The 24,636-nt window shown below is 41.5% G+C and overlaps 1 protein-coding gene across 1 annotated transcript in view; it reads right to left on the bottom strand.

Moving 5' to 3' along the window:
• LONP2 (lon peptidase 2, peroxisomal) overlaps window positions 1-24,636 on the bottom strand; it is a 1,695,025-nt gene that overhangs the window by 512,374 nt on the left and 1,158,015 nt on the right. Inside the window, exon 11 of the mRNA XM_069607050.1 lies at window positions 2,634-2,767. Within this exon, the coding sequence (XP_069463151.1) occupies window positions 2,634-2,767 (134 nt within the window). The remainder of the gene's footprint in view (window positions 1-2,633; window positions 2,768-24,636) is intronic.

Raw genomic sequence — 24,636 nt, forward strand, 5'->3', positions numbered from 1 at the left:
CTTAAATTATTGTTTATTTCGTGAGAATCTGGTGATCTATAATAAAGAAACATCTGTTGCATCAGGGCTTGCTTTGAAAAGCCATTTACACTTATGGAATGCTTTTAATTTCTGAGGCCTCTTACAAGTGAACTGGGGGTAGGCCGAAAACAATAGATTCTGCTTGGCCAGGTTTACCCAGACATAGTCAGTTATTACTTCAAGGTTAAACGGCCAATTCGATTTCTGTATTTGTAAGCAATGGATCACGACTCAAGCTATTTATGAGTACATCTGTTTTGCTCAGACAATGCGCTGTCAAATTCATATTGACTTGTATGTCATGCAGATGTTCCTACGGAAAATATTTTCAAGGATATTTTCACTTGGAACTAAACCGAGTTTTCCATATCCATGGGGCATTCCATTTAGATTTCTTTTTATTTCAAAACAATGAAATGCAAACTTAATTCTTGGCTGTCAATTATATTATGGACTTTAGGAAAACATACACCTGTGTACACTTAATACATATACAGAATAAATAAACAAGACTTTTTACTTTGCTTGCATCGACAGAAGTCAAATATTACAATAATTGTCTTTAAGCAGGCCTTGCTGTTTATCAGCTGTTGTCACTTTACATAGAGAAAAATGACTGGTCACTGTTAAATTGTTTTGTCTCTAACATTACTTGCTTTTTCATTCTCAAAAATCGTTCTGACCTCTAACCATTTTGATAGAAAGCACTACATTCAATCGAATAATGTTTTGCAACTCCTCCAATGAAAGATTCTGAGCTTTAATCACAGGATTAGACACACATTTTAGCAGTTGTGTTGATTAACTGTGCTATGTCACCAGCTTATGCAACCTTGAATGTTTCAATTCAAGTAGAAATTGGTATTAAATGCATGTTTATAGGATGGCCACCTCTAGCTGAGATTATAAGCATAAAAAATCCCTTAATGTTTTTTGAAGAATATATCAACTAGTAGATGTCACCTCCCAAACATGAGTTAATTGTGGGATCATTAGTGCTCATTTTAGGATAGGAAATATTAATATACAGATATGCCATGGGAAGAGGAAAAGATGACTTGTACACTTCAGACTCATAAAATGTTTTATCGGTTTATAGTGACATTTTCGAATGTAATAATTTCGAATGCCTTAATGTCGAATGAATAATGTCGGGGAAAAAGATATTTTGGGGGGGGGGGAGGGTTCCCCTCCCAACTACCCGTTTTTTTTATTGACACTTTTTTACTAACTAAACCCAAAAAAAACTATAAAATAAAAATATATATATTCGAAAAACATTTGATATTTTTTTTTTTACGACATTAATGCATTCGAAATGATGCATTCGAAATTTTAACTGGATACCTGTTTTATCATGTGCGTGCATGTCACCAGTCACTATGGTCCTTCTATGTTGCTGACATTGCGTTTTTGGAAATTCCCCATATGTGCAAACTTGATATTTTTGGGATTTACTGATGGATGAGGCCCCAAAATTGGGAAGGATACAATTAGGACTGGTCAACTGATGCAACAGACTGTAAGAACCAAAGGGAAATGGACATTTTAACATGTTCTCCCTCATTAACAGATTCAGATTCCAAGTTTAGCCGCCCCCCCGCCCTCAACTAGCAGAAAGGGACAATGGAAGAATACTGTCACAAGGTCAGATTTTCCAGCCAAATGGAAAACAAAGTATCTTTCGCTTCTAGGGAAAACTGATAACTGCAAATGACCACGCTATAGTCCGAGCTTCCTCATAACACAAACTTCCCAATGATTGATCTGCCACTATTGTAAACAACAAAGCCGATATAATCCTGCAAACATTTATTTACCTGCCCACTGAATTGGCTTGGCTGTATTCAGCCAAAGCACTAGTATTTATTCTTCTAACAAAGTAATCTTTTTTGTTTTAGAAGTTATAGGCATATATACAAACAACTGCTGGAGGTTAGCACTCAAATACTCTGCTGCAAAAAGGCCGGGCCTATAGCCAAAAAGGACATGTAAATTCACAAGGATGCACCTAGAAAAAAGTAATTTTGTTCTAAATAACTAAGAGAAGGGTCGCACACAGGTTAAAACCCCCAAAACAATGTGCTTTATAAGCATATATGCGACCCTTCATGCCTGTTGCCCAAAATTAACGGGGAGACCCCTTTCAAAGGACCAGTCTCACTACAATGATGCAAATTTCCCGAAAAAGTAAAATGTGTCTATAAATATGTAAATATGTCAGCTATGGCCATGTACAAACAGACTTTTACAGGTGTCATTAGTATCAATCAATTAACAGCTCACAGTAGCTAAAGAGAATATTGAATCTGTAGCACAAATGCAATATCTGCAATGAATAAAACATGGTGAATAAAGAGTAGGCTTCTTTCTAGTGTTCACATTAATCTAAAAATGTAAAAATGAATGATCAATATCCAAACAAGTTTAGATACTAATCTCATGTGATTGATTGATCTAGAAAACATGGTTTAAAAAAAGTCATGCACATACGCCAATTAAAGCCTTTCTAGAAAAAATGAAATTCCCAAGTACGACTCAAATCTGATGCAATACCAACTTGATTTCAGCATTTTAAATTTAACAATTCAAGGAACAAAAAAAGTTCAAACCTTCATCTTCACCAGATTCTGGGCGGGCTGACCTGGTGTCCTTATGCTGCCCTTCTGCTACTTTCACAGCAACTGCCCGGCAAATGGCTCCAAACTTGCGATCCAGCGAACGTACACCAGCCTCTCTAGTATACCTGATAAAAAGGTCACAGACACTCAAGAATAAGCCTCATTCCTCATGACAAGAGGCTAAACACTTCTCGTGTTTGGACAGTATACATATAGTTTGAGAAAATATGAACAAATATAGTGAACAGGCAGGAAACACGGAACGTTTTATTCTGTGCGTTGAATATTGGAGACCTGCAGGGGTGTTGCTAGGTCTGGAAAAGATCTGGGGCTATGCTAATGTTGGGACTGTCGGGACTCGGGGCTAGCTAGCCTTGGCAACAGCAAAGTCGCTTCCAGGTATGATTTTGTTTAACAAAACACTACCTCTCTCTTTTTTCCCTGCTGCAACACACAATTTACCACACCAAAGGGAAAGTCAAAACATGTGAAAAGCGTTCATTTTTCTTCTAGAGAAAGGGTATCTTTTTACATTAAACACAATGCATAATCATGTAAAAATGGTCCAATTCAAACAAGTTTGCAATTAAAAGGCTTAACTTATAAAGGCACCCTCGTTTTTTTATAAAAATTAAAGAACATTTAATTAATAAATGATAAGTTACTCACCGTAGTGACTAACGTACTCCTAGTCCATAGTCCCCTTTCCTCCATACTCAATGGGCGTCCCTCGCTAGGGACGGGAGACAGAACCTTTTTTTCTTCGGTTTTGACCCCCCAAAGCTGACGAAGAGGGTGTCTGATTTGCGGAAGCTCTTGGTTCTGTCCAGGTAGTATCTTTGCTCACGTCTGACATCCAGACAGTGAAAAACCGTCTGACTGTCATCCTTAGGGTCTGTGAAGAAAAATCATCTTCCCCTTTAAATTTAGATGCGCACGGGTGCGCGGCCCTAGCAGCATGCGCTCCCATAACACCGCCCATTAGCGCCACTCCTCAGTCCCCTTTGACGCGTCGACAATATTAACATTGCCTAATGACACCAGTTATATTAGGGGAAGGATGGTGAGGCGTATGGAGGAAAGGGTATGGACTAGGAGTACATTAGTCACTACAATGAGTAATTTATAATTACTCCTACGTCCCATCCCCTTTCCTCCATACTGTATGGGTGATTACAACTGAATGTAGCCCCAGAGTGGAGAGTTGCCCCTCTTAAGAAAACAAGTTCCTTAACACTGCCTGACCAAATGCCGCATCCGACCTGGAGCTGGCATCCAAGCAGTAGTGCTTGCAGAAGGCAGAGGGAGTAGCCCATGTAGCCGCCTTGCTGGTAACCTGCCATGGAACGTGTCTTTGGAACACAACCGCCGCGGCATTAGCTCTGAAGGCGTGGGCATGCATATTTGCTGGCAAAGGCTTGTGCTGCCCTTCATACGCCTCCTTGATGGCTGTAACCATCCACCTTGCTATGGAAGCCTTGGAGGCCTGTCAGCCAGGTTTTGACCCCCCAAAGCTGACGAAGAGGGTGTCTGATTTGCGGAAGCTCTTGGTTCTGTCCAGGTAGTATCTTTGCTCACGTCTGACATCCAGACAGTGAAAAACCGTCTGACTGTCATCCTTAGGGTCTGTGAAGAAAGTCGGTAACACCATCTCCTCATTTAGGTGAAAGGAGGATACAATCTTAGGTAAGAATTCAGGATGAGTTCTGAGCACCACCTTGTCCTTATGAAACGCAGTATACGGCTCTGAAGCCACCAGCACCTAAATCATACTGATACGGCACGCCGAGGTAAGGCCCACTAGGAGGGCCTTCTTAATGGTGATGTCTGCAGACGCCATAGGCTTGAATGGTTTATGTTCCAGGGCGCCCAGGACAACATTGAGGTCCCACACCGGGTGTGGTTTCTTGATAGGCGGATACAGCCTGGTCAGACCTGACAAGTGCTTCTTAACCACCTGATTAGAGGATGAAAATACCTCCTCTTCCGAGTTCCTGTAAGCTCCAATGGATGACAGATACATGCAGCATGTGTCTACCTGCACCCCTGAGTGTGCGAGGTGCACAGAGAAGGATAGCACATCGTCCAACGTGCAAGTCAATGGATCAGCCTCCTTTGATTCCGTCCAGTGACAAAACCTGGTCCACTTGTTTTTGTACTGGCTCCTGGTAGCGTCGCTCCTAGCGCCCTGTGTAATGGCCATATTAGCCTGTGAGGTGCAGATGCTTCAGAGTGACCTGTTCAAGAACCACGCTGCAAGGGCTAACTTCTGCAGGGAGGGGTGAATAACAGTACCCCCTGCTGAGAGAGTAGGTATGCTGGGCCCAGCGAAAGGTGCACCAGGGCCTGGTCCGACAGGCTGAGCAGTTCCGAGAACCAGGGTCTTGCTGCTAACCATTGAGCTATCAGGATGATCCCAAGGTCCTGCGACTCCCTGATCCTGCAGATGACCCTGTGCACCAGTGGAGTGGGAGAAAATCGTACAAATTCATGTTGGTCCAAGGGATTTGCATTGCGTCGCCCAGCAAACCCCTGCCCCGCCCCAGCCAACAGGCAAACCAGGGGCACCTCCTGGTTTCAAAGAGGTCCACCTGCAAATTACCCCACCTGTTGAAGATCCACTGAAGGACCGGCTCGTTCAACTGCCATTCGTAGTTGTCCGCGCCCAGCCTGCTGAGCTTGTCCGCCTCTAGGTTGGACTCCCCCGGGAGGTGGACTGCTGCCAGGTGCATGTTTCCCAGAGCCCACTCCCAAATGTTGATGGCCAGTCTGCAGAGGGGAGGGGACCTGGTGCCACCCTGCTTGTTAATGTAATACATGCTGGTGGAGCTGCCTGTTTGAATGAGAATCGCCTTGCTGTTGATCAATGGTAGGAAGGCTTTGAGAGCAAGTCAGATAGCCATCAATTTGAGCAAGTTGATGTGCGTCAACTGCTCCTGATGCGACCATACTCCATGGACACCACAGCTGTACAGGTTAGCTCCCCAACCCTCTAGGGATGAGTCTGTGGTAATAGTGGAGAGAAAGAGACATGTATTGCTACCTGCCTGCCCACAGTGCACTCCAAATGGGAGATGAAAAACTTCCCCGTGTGTTCGTTTGGCTAGTAGTTAGCGTAGCTTATGAAATTCACATCATTCTAATAGCAACATTCAAAAAGACCATTTGTTCGCGAAAGGAAAAAACAACCTTTTACTGATATTGTCAGATTTCAAAGAGGACATTAAACAATAATTTTTGAAGGTAAATTAGGACAATGAATATAACTACACGTTTTATATAATGAACCAATTCCCCAATTAGTGTTTACCAAGGAAGGTACACTGCCGTAATTCAAAAAAACAATTTTAAAATATCACAATACAACTCGCTTCTTTTGGAGGGTTATTGGTGTGGGGTCCTGTAGTCCCAAGGACCTTGTGTATCAGTTCATCAATGTAACTACAAAAGTTCGACTGGTTGAGGTTTATCAATCCCAAAAGGTACCAACTCTATGTAATTAGTTTGTTGCCCACTCGTTTCGGACTATCGCTCAGTCCATCTTCAGGGCAGATGCTACCATTGGTTCCAGAACATGTGTTCCTATGTACTTTTCAAAACCTACGGCGGAAAAAAGGAACCCGCCATTAGGATAAAGGTCAATACCAGTGCTTTCATTTATCACTATTCAAGTGCTGATGACCCACCTCGTGAACTGTGTCAGTGAAATCCGTAATCCCATGCTTAATGACAAACCCTGCTGTAGATGATGTCTGTGGTAATAGTGACCTGAGGCTCTGGTTGCCGGAAGGGCCTGCCTGTCCACAGGTTGTCTGTACTCCACCAGACTAGACGCTGGTGGAGATGCTGTGGTATGCTGACCTGCTCCGCCTGATAACCCTTCTCCTGTTTCCAGGAGGCTGAGAAGAGTAGCTGTAATCACCTCATTTTGAGCCTTGTATGCGGCACTGCAAGGAGACATGCGTCCATGACTCCCAGGAGGTGTTGGTACCACCATGCCGAGGTCAGTGCTCTGCTGAGAAAATGCCCAGTGGCCCTCTTGATAACTGCGATCTTGTCAGCTGAAGGGAAGATCCTCTCGGAGCTTGTGTTCCAGAAAAGGCCCAGGAAGGTCAAACTCTCTGTGGGCACCAACTGCAACTTTTTGAGATTGATCGAAAATTCCAGGTCGTACAGTGTATCCATGAGGGCGGAGGCCGTATGCTGGACCACCTCCGGAGACCTCGCCATGACTAGCCAGTCATCTAGATATGGATTCAATGTGAAGGCCCTGTAACTCGAGTAGGGCTGCCACTGCGTTCATCGGCCTTGTAAAGACCTTGGGGGCGGAAATTAGTCCAAAGGGTAGAACCCTGTGTTGAAAGTGAAAACCCATGATCCTGAAACTCAGGAAGGACCAATGGGGTTTCCAGATCGGGACGTGTAGGTAGGCATCCTTCAGATCCATGGAGCACATCCAATATCCTGCACACAACGTCTCTGCTAGGAAGGCTGAGGCAACCATCTTGAACTTTTGGAGGGGAAGGGAAAGGTTCAAGGTGGAAGGGTCTAACAACTCTGAGGCCAGCCTGGTTCTTTTTGTGTATGGCGAACAATGTGTGAATAGAAGCCCATGCCCCGCTACGAGGCTGGGATTTCCTCTACTGCCTGGGTCGCTACTAGCAAGCATATTTCTTACAATAGAGTTGCTGTACCAATCTGCGGGAGCGAAGGGTAGGAAGGTGGAGAAGGAGAAACGGGAAGCCAGAAGCCCATGGATACTACTGAGAGGATCTAAGGGTCCGTGAACTTTGTACACCAGCGGTGTATGTGACGAGCAAGCCTGCCCCCACCAGAGACTCGTGGATCAGCATAGGTCTGTCACAATTATTTCCCCTTGGAGGCTGGGGCTGAGCAGGGGCACTGGAAAAAACCCTTGTTAACCGCCTTGTGCTGGCTAGTGGATCTGCCCAGTTGCCTGGACCGTCTCTCCTGGAAGCCTCGGAAGGACCGACCCTTGTCCGAGTGCTGGTGCGTTTGGCTGTAGGTCTTAGGGGTGGACTTGGGTGAGGATAGATAAAGATTTTGCTGTCTGTGAGCTATTCTTTTTCTTATTGAGTTCCTCATCCTTTGTCGAATGGAAAAGGCCTCCCCCTCAAAAGGAAGGTCTGGTATACATTCCTGCACATCTGGATTGAATTTTGTCACCCTTAGCTAAGCCATCCTTCTCATGTCAGTGGCAATACAAATGGCACGACCTGAAGTGTCAATGTGGGCCACCGTGGACTCCATTATGTCTTGTGCCACTATTCTGGCCTCAGCCAGCATAGCCTTGAAGCATGCCTGGCTGTGAGTAGGGAGAAATCGGCAATCTCTTCCCGCCATAGTTTCTGGTTGACAGCCGCCAACATGGCATACGCGTTGGCCTGGCGCAGGTGGAGAGTGGCCTTGGAATACATTTTTATTCCCGAAACGCCTCCAAGATCACTTTGTCGGCGTTGCTGGAGAGAGTAGCTTGCCTGTGTGGCCTGCATTCAGACCCTGCTGCTAAGAGAAGCATTGGCCTCAGTGCCCCCATAACTTTTATTGTGCTGTTTGTGTGATGCTTCGAGCATTTGTGCTCCCTCCTCCCAACCCTTGCAGCTACTTCCTCGTTCCCTCTCCCTCCCACCTCCCAGCCATCCCACCCCCGTCCTGATTGATTGTCCTCCTGGTCATAGCAGACCATCCCTGGGCAGCCCCTTGCGTCACATTTATAAAAACAGAACACTATTTCTGAAGTTACATAGACCAAAGCATATAGCCTTATTTGGAACACCTAACAGGAGTTCTTGGGAAGTGAACACCAATAGTTACTTTTACATTACTTTCATTAATACCAGGGTAGTAGAACTTATCAATTGTACCGTGATGCTCAGCAAGAAATCATATAGTCTAATTAAATGGACAAAATGTTTTTCTGATCTAGTGATACTCATATACTAGGCACAGTATAAACCTAGAACTCTGATTCAGGATAACAGTTATTCTAGGGGAGTTGGACCTTGTAATGTAATATTCAATTATAGTTGCTTTTCAGTTCACAGACTAAGGGAAGCAATAAGTTCAACTTATTTTAGGATAACACAGTTACACTCAAGGTAAGTAAAACCAATCCTATAAGCAACTGAAAGGCAGGTGTAACTTAAGACTCTTTTTGTGTCTGTCTAAAACAGACCATGGATAGCAAAACCCAGTGTTACACTGTATGAATGACCCAATGTTATTCAATGTAGATAACATCTAATGCAGACTTTTTCTGGACAGGCTAACAGCAAGTCAGGGGAAGCAAAACTCAGTTGGGGGACACTTATACAATTATCCTTACATGAATAATAAAGTAAAATCAACAGCATTACTTTTGTGGAAGAGGCACAATTAATTTTCAGGTGAGCAAAATAACCTTATATATACTTTTCAGAATGGCAGAACATTTCTAAGGTAAGTAAACTAACCTTTTATATACCTTGCAGAAAGGTGAGAACATAATTTCTTATAATGTATAGAAAGTTTGAATCCTCTAATGAAGTCTAGGTAAGCCTTTCACATTAGTCAAAGTGTTAAACAAATGACTGCCACCAGCCATTAATGGTAAGTTTGTCCGTGTAACATAAATGTTACATTTATTTATAATGAGATAGGGGATACTCATTATCAACCCAGCACTCAACCTAGCAACAACATGCACTTATTGCCAAAAAGTTGTCAAAGAGGATACATTTGAAAATACACTATGGAGAGCTATGGAGAGCCCAACAAATCACACCCATCAAAAGAGTAAAATATTCTGTGAGTGTGGAAAAAGGTTCCCACTCACACGGGTATAAGAAAAAATAATCCACCAATAAAGCAAAACGTTCTGGAAGTTCTGGGGTTGACACGGGTCAGGAAGATTTATCATTACTATGAAATTCTTACCAAACAGAGGCCATCAGCGCAAGTGCCATGGATTACATGTGTGTATGGGGTTTGGGTCTAGCAGAGGGTTTTACAGACATCAAGTGTCAGTGTATCTTTCACAGATGGTAAATATCCATTTGCATAGCAATCTTTCTCCCACCCAAATGGGCAGTGCAGCACTGATGTGGTATAAGTAACATAAATGAAGGAAAGGTAAAAGATATACATTATTGCATCATAAACCTTATTATATTGGCGTAAATAAATACTTTGTAATACATTATCTAGCATTGAAATTGCAAGTGTAATTGCATTTGATTGTTTCTGTACAATGTCCAAACATTGGGGAACATATCTAAAATGTTATTGTGAACAGATTATGAAGACAGCTACAAATTATTTAAATCTGGGAGTCAGCCTTTCAACAATTTCCGGTTTTGGAGGACAAAGTTTGTTTGCAATGTTTTGTGGCAGTGTATGTGTCATGGGAACAAAATCAGGATCCATTCCATGAGTATGCATGGCCAAAAAAATTAATGTCAGATTTTTCACAAATTCAAAATCCATTTCCTTCTATACTGGCTTGGCCCCCCTACCCCATTGTTTGCCTCGTTTTATAAAGGCCATGAGGTAATGAAGCATCCTGAATGTTCCTGCAGTTTTCGCTTGTTCCCTCCCAACCTTCTCGTGCAAAAGTACAGCTAGTCTTGTTCTGACCTCCATACCGTCTATGCCGAAATGCAACCTTTTGGGCCTGTACTTTAGGCAAATATTATGGAACACCTCCAAATCTCCAGGATGACAGAATTCTGTGAGTCCCTTCAGGTCTCTTGAAAGCGTTTTATCGTACACAATCTTCTCAAGTGCTTTGTGTGGAGGGGAAACATGGCACCAAACACTTCTTCTTGCGTTCCTGCTCCTTCGATAATGGTCCATGTGCACATATGTGGAAATGTTGGTTTTCTGTCCATGAGTGTACGTTGGAACAATGATGCATTAATGAACACCATTTTTGAAGTAGAATTTCTAAAGATCCATCGCAAGTTTTGGAGCTCCACCAAAGAAGGTTGCTGATAGACTGATACCACTTTAAAAGGTTTACCAAACCCTTTTTTTTACCAGCAGCTGTAATTTTATTATTGATTTGGCAACGTGCCACACATCAAATTGATGCCGAATCTGTGGAAACTGCTCTCGCATGGCCTTGGCTATTGAAACATGCCTGTCAATGGGTCTCAGGTCTATTTGCATTCCCCTGGATTACAGATGTTCGATGAATTTAATGAAACTATGTTTCTCCATGGCCACAGACGATGTACATTCAGACACCAGCATGATGACTAAACTCACCATTATTTTTTACTTTCCATGTCTTGGACTGTCACACTGTCTGTCGCCAGCTAGCCTGAAACATTTGCCATAGAATGTACTGTCCATTGACATCTGTTCGAGTTTCCAGGCATGACTAATAGCAGGGAATAAGAATTCCTTCTGATATTTGTAGCGTTGGGTTTTAACGCGGAACTCAAGTCCCACAAATTGACAGAAAACTGGAAATCTTACTGAAAGTCGATCCGCTGAACAGAAAAGCCGCTGAACAAAGTACATTTCCAGCAGGCACTTTGCCGAGCATCGGTTGAGCAGACCATGAACATTTATTATGGAGGTGGACACAGCTGGCCTGGTGTTTTGCGACTCGACGTTGGTGGACAATTCCCCCAAACTAGGCAAACTGAAGGCGAGATCTTGAGCAAATTCATCAGTCAATTGCGTAGAAGCGTAAGCCTCTGTTATTTCAGGCTGTGATCTTTCCGCGTGAATTGGAGAAACAGGTAACATTGAATGTTTGTTGGGTAGAACATTTTTAGAGGGTGTAGATTGTGTCAAAGAGTCTGCAAGCAATTGCAATGCAGCAATGCATCTTCATCGTCTTCAGTTTCATCGGGGAGAGTTTGCACAAAATAGCAATGGTCCATGGTAACTTTGTACTTTTCGCAGCTGAGAGTCCATTCATTTTCCGGCCACTGGACATATGCATCACAAGTCTGAATATTGACTGTACCACACTGTGCCTCCTCTGGTAGTTGCTCCATTGTGAAATCCGTTTGGCAAGCGACATCTTTGGTTTCAGTTGTGGTCTGAGTTTTTATACTCCTCTTCCTTCTGGGCCACTATCAGATTTATAGAAAAACATGCTCAATGTATAGCACACATACATAAGATATGATTTTCCAACTAAAAACATATGACTAAAACATCCAATAAAAACTTTGCCAAAACAAACTGGTTTGTTCTTTACCCTTGTTTTCTTAATTCGCTTCGAAACCGTGGCCTTCTCTTTGCCGACCGCAACATCAAGCTTTAAAAAAAGAGCATTTGTATATGGTTTAAATTAAGCAAATTTAATTTCCACTCAAACAAACATATGTCCATATCTACAAACAGAACCGACTTGAAAATATTACAACATTATAAAAATGTATTCCTAATGCAATGTGATACCAAATTGTATTTCACATTAGGTTATGCATACCTCTGGTCCATGTGCCTCTTCTAATTCCATAACTTGAGTACATTCCTTGAATATAATAATCATTAAAAAAAAAAGTCAATCATACTGAAAATTTAAATCTTTCATCGCACAGAGCACTTCCTCACAAATTAGTTTAAAATTAATACGAAACCATAGACTATAAGTTTGGTTGTTGGAACACAAATAGAACATTCATATGAACATACCCTTGAAAATAGTGTACGTGATTTGGTCATAATATACATTTCAGATTCGACCTGATAACCTTACGAGATGACACATGGACTTGATCAGAGATCACCCTGTAAAACATAGTGATTATAATATGGCCTTCAAAAGTAGTTTGCTTTGTAATGTTTCCTTTGTAATCTATTCTGAATTAGGGAGGAAGTGTAACGTTAGAACCAAAATCGGAAAACTTTGAAACAGTGCAAGGTTACCTGCATTTCAGTCGCAAAGTATATCCTTTGTAGGATTTACTTTCATTCTAGCAAGGGAAATGTAAGTACGCATACCTCATACTCTGGACCTGTTGCCAAGGAGGAGGTGATTGTCGTAGTTCCAGCATCCCCCAATAACATAGTACTAGTTTAAATACGGAAGAAAAAGCAAAATGAACAGAAAAATGAGATACAGACAATGGCACATACAGAGAGACACCCATACACAAATGTAAATTACCAATACTATGCATAATCATTTCAATATGTTGAAATTCCAAGCATAACAGATGCACATAGTTAATTCGCACATAAAATACTAATACAATATAGTTACTCGCCATTGGGATACAAAACTTGTAAGTGGTTTCGTCACTGGTGAGTGTCTGTGCTTCGATCAGTGTGCTCTACGTAAAGAAGGACATGTCAACCAACACATTTCGAAAACATTATGCAACTTTTAAAGGGCACTATGGAGGTTTTTACTGAGGGTCACATTACACTGATTTATTAGAGGCTCCCGAAAGTGGGGATAGATAAAGTATACTAAAGTGAAACATTTTAACATTCTCGTGAATATGGTAACTATGGAAACTTGAGTAATACAACTTTGATGGAAATAAACACTAAACACTCTAAACCGTTCATGAAGTTAACTTTTCAATACACTACTTTAAATAAATCGAGAGATCATAGAGAATACTTATTTGTACAGACCATCATCCTACATACCAACAAACATAACAAATTCATCGTCCACTACTCACCTGACCCAGCGTGTGCCGAAATTGAGTCGAAATTGCATTTGGAAGCAATTTACGAAGAATTCTGGGTCGATGCTTTTTTGTGTACTTTGATTGTTCATACATGTCGTTGATAAAGTTCAGACTGCAGAGGCGGGCTCTGCTTTCAATATCGTCCACTGGAAAACCGCAATTTGTAATCCATCTTTTTATTAAATTAATATCCTTCAGGAATGTATGCAGGACTGTGCCCTAAGTTTTGTAATGGCTCACAGAAGGGCAACCGATAAAGATACATGAAGGCATTCTTGAAAAGTCTGTAAGATCTGTATACAAAAATATAATTAATTATTACAAATAATACTGTATGAATGTGGATAAAGCAATTATTACACAGCTTTGTCTGTAAAGTTTCCTTTAAATAAAGAAATAGAACCTGTGTAAACTAGTCGAATGAACACAGCGATAACTTTCTTACAGAATTGATTGTTATACCGCAAATCGTAATGTGTTACTCGTCTGTTGAATGAACTTTCAAGCATCAAAAGAAAACATGCTTGCAAACATGGACCATGAAACATTCCATTCTATTAGAATGCACAGTGATGCAATGTGCTATTTACCGAGATCAAAATACATCAAACATTCGACAATGGTGAAGTCTTTGAGATAAATGAACATTAGAATACTCAGTAAATTAGGTGGAAATCAATAGAAACCTTTGGAGCAGAGATCGATGAACATAGAGAAGCAAATAGATGACCTACCCCTACTTGGACGAACAAATGAGCCGATTCAGCAAGCACTGGAAAAAGTAGCCATGGAACAGGCTTCAAGGGAACAGGTAGCTCAATGATAGTATATGTTGTCGATCTCAGAGATGTTCTACTGGTAAATGTCAAGGTGTTTATAAAGGCTTAAAAAAGTGGGTGTGTATGTGAATGTGCAACGTGTTTGTTGACACCCACTCAGCCTTGATGCCAATGTTTCACATCTACCATATCCACCCACCCATCCATCCATCCATCCATCCATCCATCCATCCATCCATCCATCCATCCATCCATCCATCCATTCCCCTTGCGAGCGCACAGGCATAGGCCTGCTCAAACTGCATATAGGGCAATAGGGCCATGGTTGAACCTCATACACAAAATGTTTGTGTGTGTCATTTTTTAAATGAAAGTGGCCAACTTTTTGGGCCCATGTGGGCCAGTCTGATGAGTTACTTCAATATCCGGCTAGTAGTAGTGAACACTGTTGCTGAATATATATATTTTTTAAATGCACAATTTACATCATCTTTTCATCAAAATACAATACTCACCTTTGGGTAATATTCAAACGGTGTCCGAAAAGGAATGAATAGCGACTTCGAACTGTGTGCCACGTTTCCATTTGACCCAGAAACAAACTAGTCAGGAGACTCTGGGTCTGGCCTGGCCATGTGGACAACGGATATCACAGAATATGAGACGCATTCTTTGAGTATAGTCGCAGCAACATGAGCATGGCGTGGAGGCATGTGGACACAAGTAGTGAACAAGATAGGAGTTTGGAAATCACATTGTTTCACAAGATGTATAAAACCAGAGCTAACATAAGGAATATCTTTTAACAGATAAGAGAAACCCTACAAATCAGCATGTATCATGGGGCATTCCTTTGTGGGTAGGACAGGAATGTGGACCGAAGAGTCAAGAAGCAAACTACCACATTCTGTGGGAGTAGTCTATCCGGACCCAGAGTATTTCCACAAAAATGGAACACACCTATCAGTAAATGGGATGGAATTATTCCATTCAGGGATTTTAAACATACTAGCAACAAGGGTGTGCAAAAAGATCTTTAGGAGAGCAAGGGTCTTTTGGGTGAACCCGAGTGGCCCTGGACCCACTCGGGTGTGGCGGCATGGGCCTGGAAGGAAGCTGCCAGCAAGCGCAAGAGTGCTCACCAGACAAAATGTAGGTCCCCAACACGTGGACCTGAGATCCCACAATGGGGGCATTTTGTGAGCCAAGGAGGGCCAGTTCCTGTTTCACGGTCCAAGAGCCCAAAAAGTTCAGAACCATGATAACGCCGCACACCTGTTGATTTTTGATATAAACACAGTAATCTTGTTTGGTTTATTATTGCTATGTTTAATAAAAGCCACAGACTTTTATTGCCAACACAAAAACAGAGTCTGCATAATTTTGTATGATGCGTAATTTATATTTTCAATGCTACACAGAGGCTAGCATTTCCACAGTTTGTGGCACCTTGAGCGTCCACACCCACCTAGCTGCCTTGCAAGCGCATGGTCTTCGGTGCGAACTGCCATCGATGCTGGGGAGAGAGGGAGGGGGATGGATGGACTTGAAGAGGGGTCTGGAGACACTGGTCTGGGAAGGCGATGTGAACAATGGTTACCGTGCGGAAGATCGCTTTGAAGTGTAAATGGTATTTGGCAACTTGAGTGTACCCACCCACCCCCCCCTGGGAGTGCACGATCATAGGTGTGAACTGTCATTGATACTGGAGGGGGGTGGCATGAGGCATGCGCAAAAGGCCACGAACACTGCTGATGCGACACAAACTTATGTTGATTGCAGGGGCGGGGTCTTGAAGAGGGGAGTCTGGAGGATCCCTTTGAGTTTTACATGGTGTTTGGCATAATGACCATTTCCACCCACCCACTACTGGAAGCGCAAAAGGGCACCAACCATTCTTTCATGACCCTCATAGACGATTGAGTGTGTTCTTGACTCACTGAAAAATTCAAACAACTATTCGTATATGCTCATTTGTATTTTATTTAGTTTGGTGATATTGATGGCACAAACAAGCTACAAATTGTATACTTGTGGTTGCAGCACAGTGTGTGAAAATCCCCTGTAATGTCCACTGTCACTGGAGAATTTGGCGCGAATGGCTCGAACGACACAGGCGTGTATTACTCGTCCAACGCGGAATCCAAGCCTCCCATAAAGCCACCATGTAAACGAATGGTAGGCCACCAGCCTGTACCACCTGTGAAAGAAAAACAAAATTGTTTATTGAATGAACCAGATAAGTGTAACACCTTAGTCGAAAATGCATCCTAAATTCTATGGCATAGTTGCCCTTATAAAAGTAACTTTCTGGAAAAATGTACTTGGGCTTTCAAGTACAGACAGATTACAAAAGTGAACACCCACTCGAGCCAGAACAGTTTGGGCCATAGAGAAATGTTTTTTAGTTGAAAGTGAAAGAAACGTAAATCATGAACACTCTGATTTGCAATAAGCAAGAGAAATGTATTCAATTTACATACTAAACTCATTTGTCAGTGATCGATCGAAGTTACGTCAATGCAGGAGAACAACATGAAATGTTAGTCGTCTCAGTGGTCAAAATTCCATCACATCTAGAGTATACTTATTCGTTACTTGGATTGCAAGGGCGAACAGTTGGGCGAAGTTCATGTATAAGCACCATCATTATACTCAACACAGACCTTTTAAAGGCAGGCTGCCCTGAAGTCATGCAGCTCGGTAACGCATAGCTTTGGTGTGTCTTCTTCGACTATGTAGGCTTAGCATCCAGAGTTTTCTTGGCAGCAGCAGTTATCCACCTAGGTTGGCATGATCTTCCAACAATTGCAGGTATACCAAGTGGAAAGATCTTCCATGCGACTAGGCTCAGGCTCATGCTCCGGTGATTCATCTTCCCAACTATCGTCCGAATCCCCATCGTTTCTGCCTTCTCTTTCCATTAGTTCCTCTTCGGAATACTCAGGCTCGTACTGGTAGGGCTGTATTGTTGCCATTATATGACAAATATTAAAATAAAACTAAAGTACCTCAGTTCTGCTAGTGTAAGTACCTGTTTGCATGGCTTCGTACTAGGAAGATAGCTGAACAGAGCAGAAACGAGTCACGGGCGAGCAACACTAAATACAGTGAAACGATTGAAAAAGCAACGTTGTCTGCTCAGAAGGGGTCTGTTTATACTTGTTGAGGAAAGAAGCATCCTGGCATTTCCATGGAGACACGTCAATAGCTTGGGCACAGAGAACGTTGACACAAGACGTGCATTGGCGTTGTGACAAGGCGCGTAAGCGTCTAGTGATTTCAGCTTCAGGGGCGGGTGATATGATTTAGTGCCGCGAGCGCACTTGAACTTAGGGCGATGGATCAACGGATAAGATTAGCACAAGATAGCAGAGCCCAACCCGCTGTTTTCGCATGTGCAAAAGGGAGGAAAACTAAAGTAAGATGCATAGGAAACATTTTAAAGATCGATTACAGTATGCTTAAAAATACATGCCCGAACGATCGGGACAATAACATCTTTGAGATAACTTCCCATTTAACTTGCTCTACCTATTCTATTCCAATACCTTTATTCAATTAAAGTTAAACCAAAAGGGCCTATTGTCTCAGCCTATCCCTACATATTGAGGCTTGAAACAGGGATGTATCTTAGCTTCAACACTATTCAACTTTTACATCAAGAATTTGAACATACATCTGCAAGCAATTAGATCATTTCTGCCCAAAGATGGATAATCCCCTGTGACCTGGCTCCACTATGCAGATGATCTTGTTTTACTAGACAAGACATCAATAGGACTACAGAGAAAACTGAGTGCCTTGGAAAACTATGCTTTGGCTAATTCTCCAATGGTTAATAAATAAAAATCAAATATTCTGATAATGTCCCTAGGTAAAGGCAGGAATAAACATACCTTTAAATGGTCAATAGGAATACAAAAATTAGATATAATCCACAAATTCAGATTTATAGAGCAAAACATTAATGATAATACACATGACATGCCGTACAAAAGAGAAATCAAATATAAAATGCAAACCATGACTTCTCAAGCCATCCTAGTACATCGGAAGTATGGCAAATTCTCCTGGTTGCCTATTATAAACTTTTATAAACAGAGTGTTGTCCCTATTATCATATATGGCGCTCAAGCCAAATTACCAGAGGATCACCCAAAATGGGAGTACCTTAAGGGCCTCTATTGGAAGAAGATATTATTGTTACCAAAAAGTTCCCCTATTCAAATTATCCGCTATGAACTAGGTTTAGTATCGCTTAGTACCACTGTAGCTTGGCATTCCCTAGCACTTTACAGAAAGTGCTTCATGAACAAAACGTTCTCACTAAGTCTAGTACCAGCACTTGCGTCTGCCTTAGAAGAAAACCATGATAAATCACCAAAAACATGGAAAGCACATTGTATAACAGCAATGAAGGAAGCTGACATTGAAGAGAAATTACTTATCCTTAACACCGACCGTGCAAAGAGTAAATTGTGGCAGTTTCACTGGGGCGCAACCTAGGACAAGTGCAATCAGTACAAAATATTTACTAACGGAAATTTCATAATAAAACCTGTCCATCAAATACCTATATACCTTGGAAAATTCGCAGATCAGAAATATTGTGCCCATTTAATGAGATTGCGCTTTAACTTATGGCCCACTAAAGCACTTTTAGCCTCTTGCTCCAAAAACCTGAGAAACGAAAATGCCTGCAGATTCTGTGGCCTACCTACTCAAATCGAGACCTTAGAACATTTGCTTGTGGAATGCAACAGTCTATCTGACTTGAGCAAAGAACATTTTCATGCATTCTTTTGTGATTTTATAATATTATCCCCTCATCAAATGCGGACTCTGATATTTAATGCAAAACAAATGTCCTTACATTTTGCCACAAAATGCTACCTCTTGCATCTAAAACTGAGGTTGGTTAGAGGCTTAGCAGGTCTGGCTGACGGAAGCATCTTAAAGCAACGATTTCAAATAATGCACTTTGCATATTTTGCACCTGTAAATATAGACGTAGCCTAGCCATGACATTCACAAACTATCATTACAATTAAACATTTTAAGAATGCATTTTATTATTATGTTTCAAGATTTTGTTTAGAAATGTATATATAACGTGTGATTTTACAAGGACAGTTGATTATGTGTATAATGATGTGATGTTTAAGTCTGTTTTTCATCTGTGGATGAATCAATGTAAATGCATAACAACAAGAGCAAAGAATAACTATAGCAACATAACTTATAAATGTACTTCAAAACCATGTGTTTCAATGTATTTTATAATTGTGTTGCAAAATTGTTTTCATCTACTGTGGTATTTTTAACTATTGGATGAATTTATTTATATAGAAACCTTTGAGATTATGTAATGGACTGGAGCGAAATGTTTCCTTGTATTTGAAAGGTTGTCATCTGCAACCAAATCGAATTTAACAATAAAAAAGAAAGTGATGATGGTCTTTGAAGCAGTGGTAAATCAGAGGTAAGGTGAGAGAAGTATCTGTCCCAGAGGTGAAGCAGGAGGAGGAAGCAGGCCCCTGTTCCAAGGGCAAGTTCTTATTTTTTCGTTTTGGTTTTAGCATACAAAGAAAAAAAAAACTTTAACATTTCACAATTTCTATTTCACTACTTCTGACAAATTAATTTTTAAAATATTGTCACTTTTACTTTATCTTTGAGGACTAGACGTCCATTTTGTTGCCTATTGGCTTGCCACCTCCTTCGCCTTCAACACATACACTATGAATTTTAGGGCTGCGAGAGTTAGTCCAATTTTATCAACAATCAACATTTTTCCCCACCATTCTTCCAAAATAGTTTGACCTGATCTCCGAGGAACCTTGTTCTTGTTTCTGTGCGGGTTTTACATGACATCATGAGATGGAAAACTAATCTGCATCTCATTAGCAGGTCTCTATAGTGTGCCGAAGGACATTTTCTGAGGTATCCAGGTAGCTGGTTTAATTCTTTCCGTTCCCATTTTAAGCTCGGGCGCAATTTGTCCTTAGTTCTGACTTCTAATGTTTCTATCCAATCAGTATTCTGCAATCGCTTTTTCACCTTATTCTGGTTCGAGACTAGCCAATCAAGGGGGATGTCACAGGCCTCCAGATATTCTTTACATCTCAACTTCCAGCATGCCAAGCTTTTGTCTTGCGCCTCAGTTGCTTTACTCAGAATATCAAAGGATGCTGGCCTGCACTCCACCACACATTTCCTGTATAGAGATTTGGTTTTCCAGAGTACCACCAATGTCACGGATTGTAGCCTTAGCTGATATCTTAGTGCGCTTCCTGCTAATGCATTTGGCAGTTTCAGGACCTTCCTCCAGAAGGTTCCCTTTAGGACTACCCAGACTCTCCAACATATGTTTATCAGTGCTTCCACTGCGTATGTCAGGATAGGTACTACCTTTTGTTTATAAAAGGTCATGATGGGTACCATTCAGAATCTTCCGTACTGTCTATGTAAGACTTTACCCTGATTTATTAGTTTCTTGAGTTTCTCTTTTAGCATCAGATATTGGCCTTTTTAATCTAGATTTGTATTGATCATTACTCCTAGATAGATCATGGAGTTTACAATTTACAGCTTTTGGTTGTCTATTCTCCAGATGAAAGATGCTTTTTGTTTACATAGAGCCGTTGTCATAAAGATTTTTGATTTTCCCACATTTGCCTTCATCCCATTTGCTTTTAAGTAATCATTGAAGGCATCCAGTCTCCTTTGTAAGCTGATCGGCATCTGGTCAATGAAGACCAGATAATTGGCGTAGAGTATCCACAGTATTTCTCCTGATTTCATCTTTGGGGGGGAAAGCTCTAATATTCCTTTGAAATTCTTTCAGGTCCGACATATAGGCTGAATAGAAATGGAGCAAGCGTACAGCCTTGTTTTATTCCCACGTATGTTTCGATTTTTTTCCGATAGCGTTCCATCTTCTAACAGTCTCACCTGTATAGAGGTGTTTGTATAAAGAGCTTGCAAGGCTTCAAATAGATCCAAGGGGCATTTCCATCTCCCTAATTTTGCCCACGAGCGTTTGCAATTGATTCCATTGAACACTTGCTCCAAATCTATGAAGCTTAGGTAGGTCTTTGTCTTCACTTCCAGTGCTCTATGCTTTATTAGATTCAGGATGAATAGATTTAGAGATGTTCCGACCCCTCTTATAAAGCCTGTTTGCCCGTGGTCTAGCTGATCCACCTTTGCTGCCCATGCCTTCAAATCTCACAACAAGATGGAAGCGAATATTTTGCCTACTGAGTCTAATAGGGCGATTGGCGTGTAGTTCCTGGGCTCTCCACAATTGCCTTTTTTGAAGATCGGCACTACAATTGCCTCTCATCAAGATGATGGAGGGCCAGCCACCCTTGATGAGCTCAATTTCCCAATCATCCATCGTATTTCAGTCCATCAAATTCGAGGGACGAGTATTTATTTTCTCTTTGTATCTGCTTATTACTAGTTTCTCGTTTCTTACTAAACAGGACTGTGTAATGTTCTATTCAACGTTCCTCTGATAGCTGTCCCATCATAAATGCGGTTTGCAAGTTGCCTCCATTATTGATAATGTCACACAAGTTCCTTGCATTATTTGAGCACGCTGCTTTTAGCATTTCTTCTGCATCCCCTTGTGCTCGCTTTGCCCTAATAGCATTATTCCAATTCTTATAGACTTGTTTGCATTTCCTTATCTTATCAGGTATATCGGGGCAATTTCCTTTTTTAACTTTCTCAATTCGTCTCTATAATTTTTCTTCTTATCATCAAGTCGTAATCACACGCATGCTTCTTAGCCATTGATATTTTTCCACCTGCCTCTTTTCTTACTACAAACTCTTTTAGTAGCCATCCATATTCTACCCCCTGTGGGTTTTCTTTCACATGATGTTCAAATCTTGATACCAGACTTGGGATGTCCGTTTATTTTAATCTTAACTTGTTTTTCCCACAGGTTAATTCCACTGGGCCTACCTTTTTGTTTCTTTTCTTCTTGTGGGTAATTCTAATGTAATAGCCAGCAAATCGTGATCACTTATTTTTTGGCTCCTTACTTAAAATTTCTTGACCAGATGTAGAACATTTTCCAATACAAATCAGTAGTCTAGGCACGATCGACAAGAGCCTCTACCCCATGTACTAGCTCCATGTCTATCTCCACTTGTTTGCCCATTTAACATAATCAGATCTCGCTGCTTCATCTCTTTCACCCAACTTTGCGCTCTCCCCTCTAGGAGTATCTCTGTTTTTGGTTTCCCCCTTTCATCCAATAATTTGATATTTAGATCACCACAGATCATAGTATGTTGATTCTTACTTTCTATCATTGACTCATCCACCTGTTGAATTATGGATTGAATGTATTTTCTACTTTCACACATCTTCACGCTCCAGTATGTTTTGATTAATAATATCTCAATTTCCTGCTTCTCAACACATTTCTTCAATTTTACTATTTGTACGAAAGGATTAGGGTTAGAGTATCCAACTACCTTAGGCCCACTATCTATCTTGATCATGGTCAAGAGGCTGCAAAAGGGTCTTCCTTTTGTACCGTTCCTTGCTGGATTGAGGTATATTTCATACCCCTCACAAGCTGGTTTAGATCTCATCCAGGTTTCCAGTAGGCACAGTATATCATATTGTCTAGGCAAACTCTCTTTTCCTGCAAACAGCGATTTAAAACCTCTTGTGTTCCATGATGCGATGCATAAATCCTCTGGCTTATCCTTCCCTTCAATCTATTGGTTTTGGGGTCTTGAGAGTGCTCCTGCCAGCCAGACCCAATCTTCCTCGTTCTCCCCCTCTTGTTGTTTAGATTTGATCACCTTCTTTTGCTTCGAGTTATCGATAGTAAATCTTAGCACTTTTCCCAGTTGCTCTGAGGAATCCCTTTTTTGATGTTAATCTTCTTTATTTCATCTGAGTTTCTGGTTTTTCGTTTCAGTCGGTGCCGTCCCTTCGATTCTAAGTGATCAGACCGTGGCTGATTTTACTGCGGCCGGAATGTTCGCATGAGAAAGGTGCGAACTACCAAAAGTTTGCACCTTTCTTATGCGAACACACTTACATAATACGGGGGCTGCAGGGGTTTCCCCCGCAACAACCCGCTCACTATGTCACACGGTATAGTGAGCAGGGTGTTGCGGTGGACACCCCCCACAGTCTTTTTTTTTTTTTACTTACCTGCAATGCTACCACCAAAGGTTCGAACTTTTGGTGTTCGAACCTTTGGTGGTAGCATTTTTCGGTCGTTTTGTACGGTCAGACCTTTTTTTTTTTTTCGGTCCGATCGTACAAAACCGTCCCTTCATCCTTTTCCCTTATATCCTTTCTCGTTCTTAGGCTGTCCACTCTACCCCCTCCCTTTTTCTATCAGTCTCCTTTCTTCCAGTAATTCTAGGGCTGGTTTCCTGCTCCACTTCTTTCTTTCGGGTCGCTAAACTTATGTTCTGATTGTCCGGACCACCCTGTCCCTTATAATCACTTAATTCATATCCTAGCGGTAGAAGTTTGTCTCTGGACTCCAATAATGTTTCTTTAATTAGGAGCGACTTCAAATGTAACGTCACCCAATCCAGTCTACTTTCGTTCACAAACTCTACTACTTGGATGTCTTTGGTTGCGATATATCTCAGCGTTGGTACACGTTGGAATAATTTCATTACATTTTCACTATTCTCTCCAGTCGGACTTTGTTCACTTTGTCGTCCCGATTGGGCTTCCTTCCACTTCCAGCCCTTTTCATATTCTTCCGTGGTTCGACCTCTGTTGAAGTTTTGATTTCCTTCCTAGTATCCTTCTCCACTTGTTTGTAATTTTGATCTTTTGACCATTGGTCTGGCCCTTCTTTTTTCCTCCATCGTTTTAAAGTCCAAATATTTTCAGCGTTTGGACTAGGATTTTCACTCTCATTATCATTATATTACTCCCTTATTACTGAGGGGTTTCTTTCCTTCGGATTACGGTCCCTGGGCTGCTGTGTAGATGGCATCATATTCATACCCGTCACCTGGTTTTAAATCTCTGCTCATTCTGAAGAACTTAAGTTGTCCCATTCCTCATCATCATTGCTCCTTTCTAAGAGATCTATCAGATCACTGAGGCCGGCTTCCGAGACAAAGTCATTCTCCTCTCGCTCATTTGATCCTTCGGTCTGCCAGATTGATTTTTCTGTCTTCTGTATAGCGACTTTATCTCTTGGCATCATCATCTCTCTTCTTGGTCGTTTTGGACTTTGCATTATTTCCAACCTAGGGGGAGTTCTTAGATTTCTTAGAAACGCTCTGGATCCATTCGATTTTCTTTTTGGCAGAGCTTTTATATTTTTTGTTTTCTTTTTCTCCTATGGCTCATTTAACCAAGTCTTGCCTAACCATTTCGCTGGTTGAGCTGCATGAAATATTGAAAAGTTGTTCCTATCCTTCCCCCCTTTTTCCTGCGTGGCTTGGGTATCCCTTCTTTCCGTCACTTTCTCACTCTCACATTAGTCCTTGCTTGTTTCTGGACCTGTATTTCAACTGTCCATTGTGACACTCTGTT

Source organism: Ambystoma mexicanum, chromosome 1p, assembly GCF_040938575.1.
Source record: "Ambystoma mexicanum isolate Mex_15411 chromosome 1p, UKY_AmexF1_1, whole genome shotgun sequence".
In the NCBI taxonomy this organism is placed as follows: Eukaryota; Metazoa; Chordata; class Amphibia; order Caudata; family Ambystomatidae; genus Ambystoma; species Ambystoma mexicanum.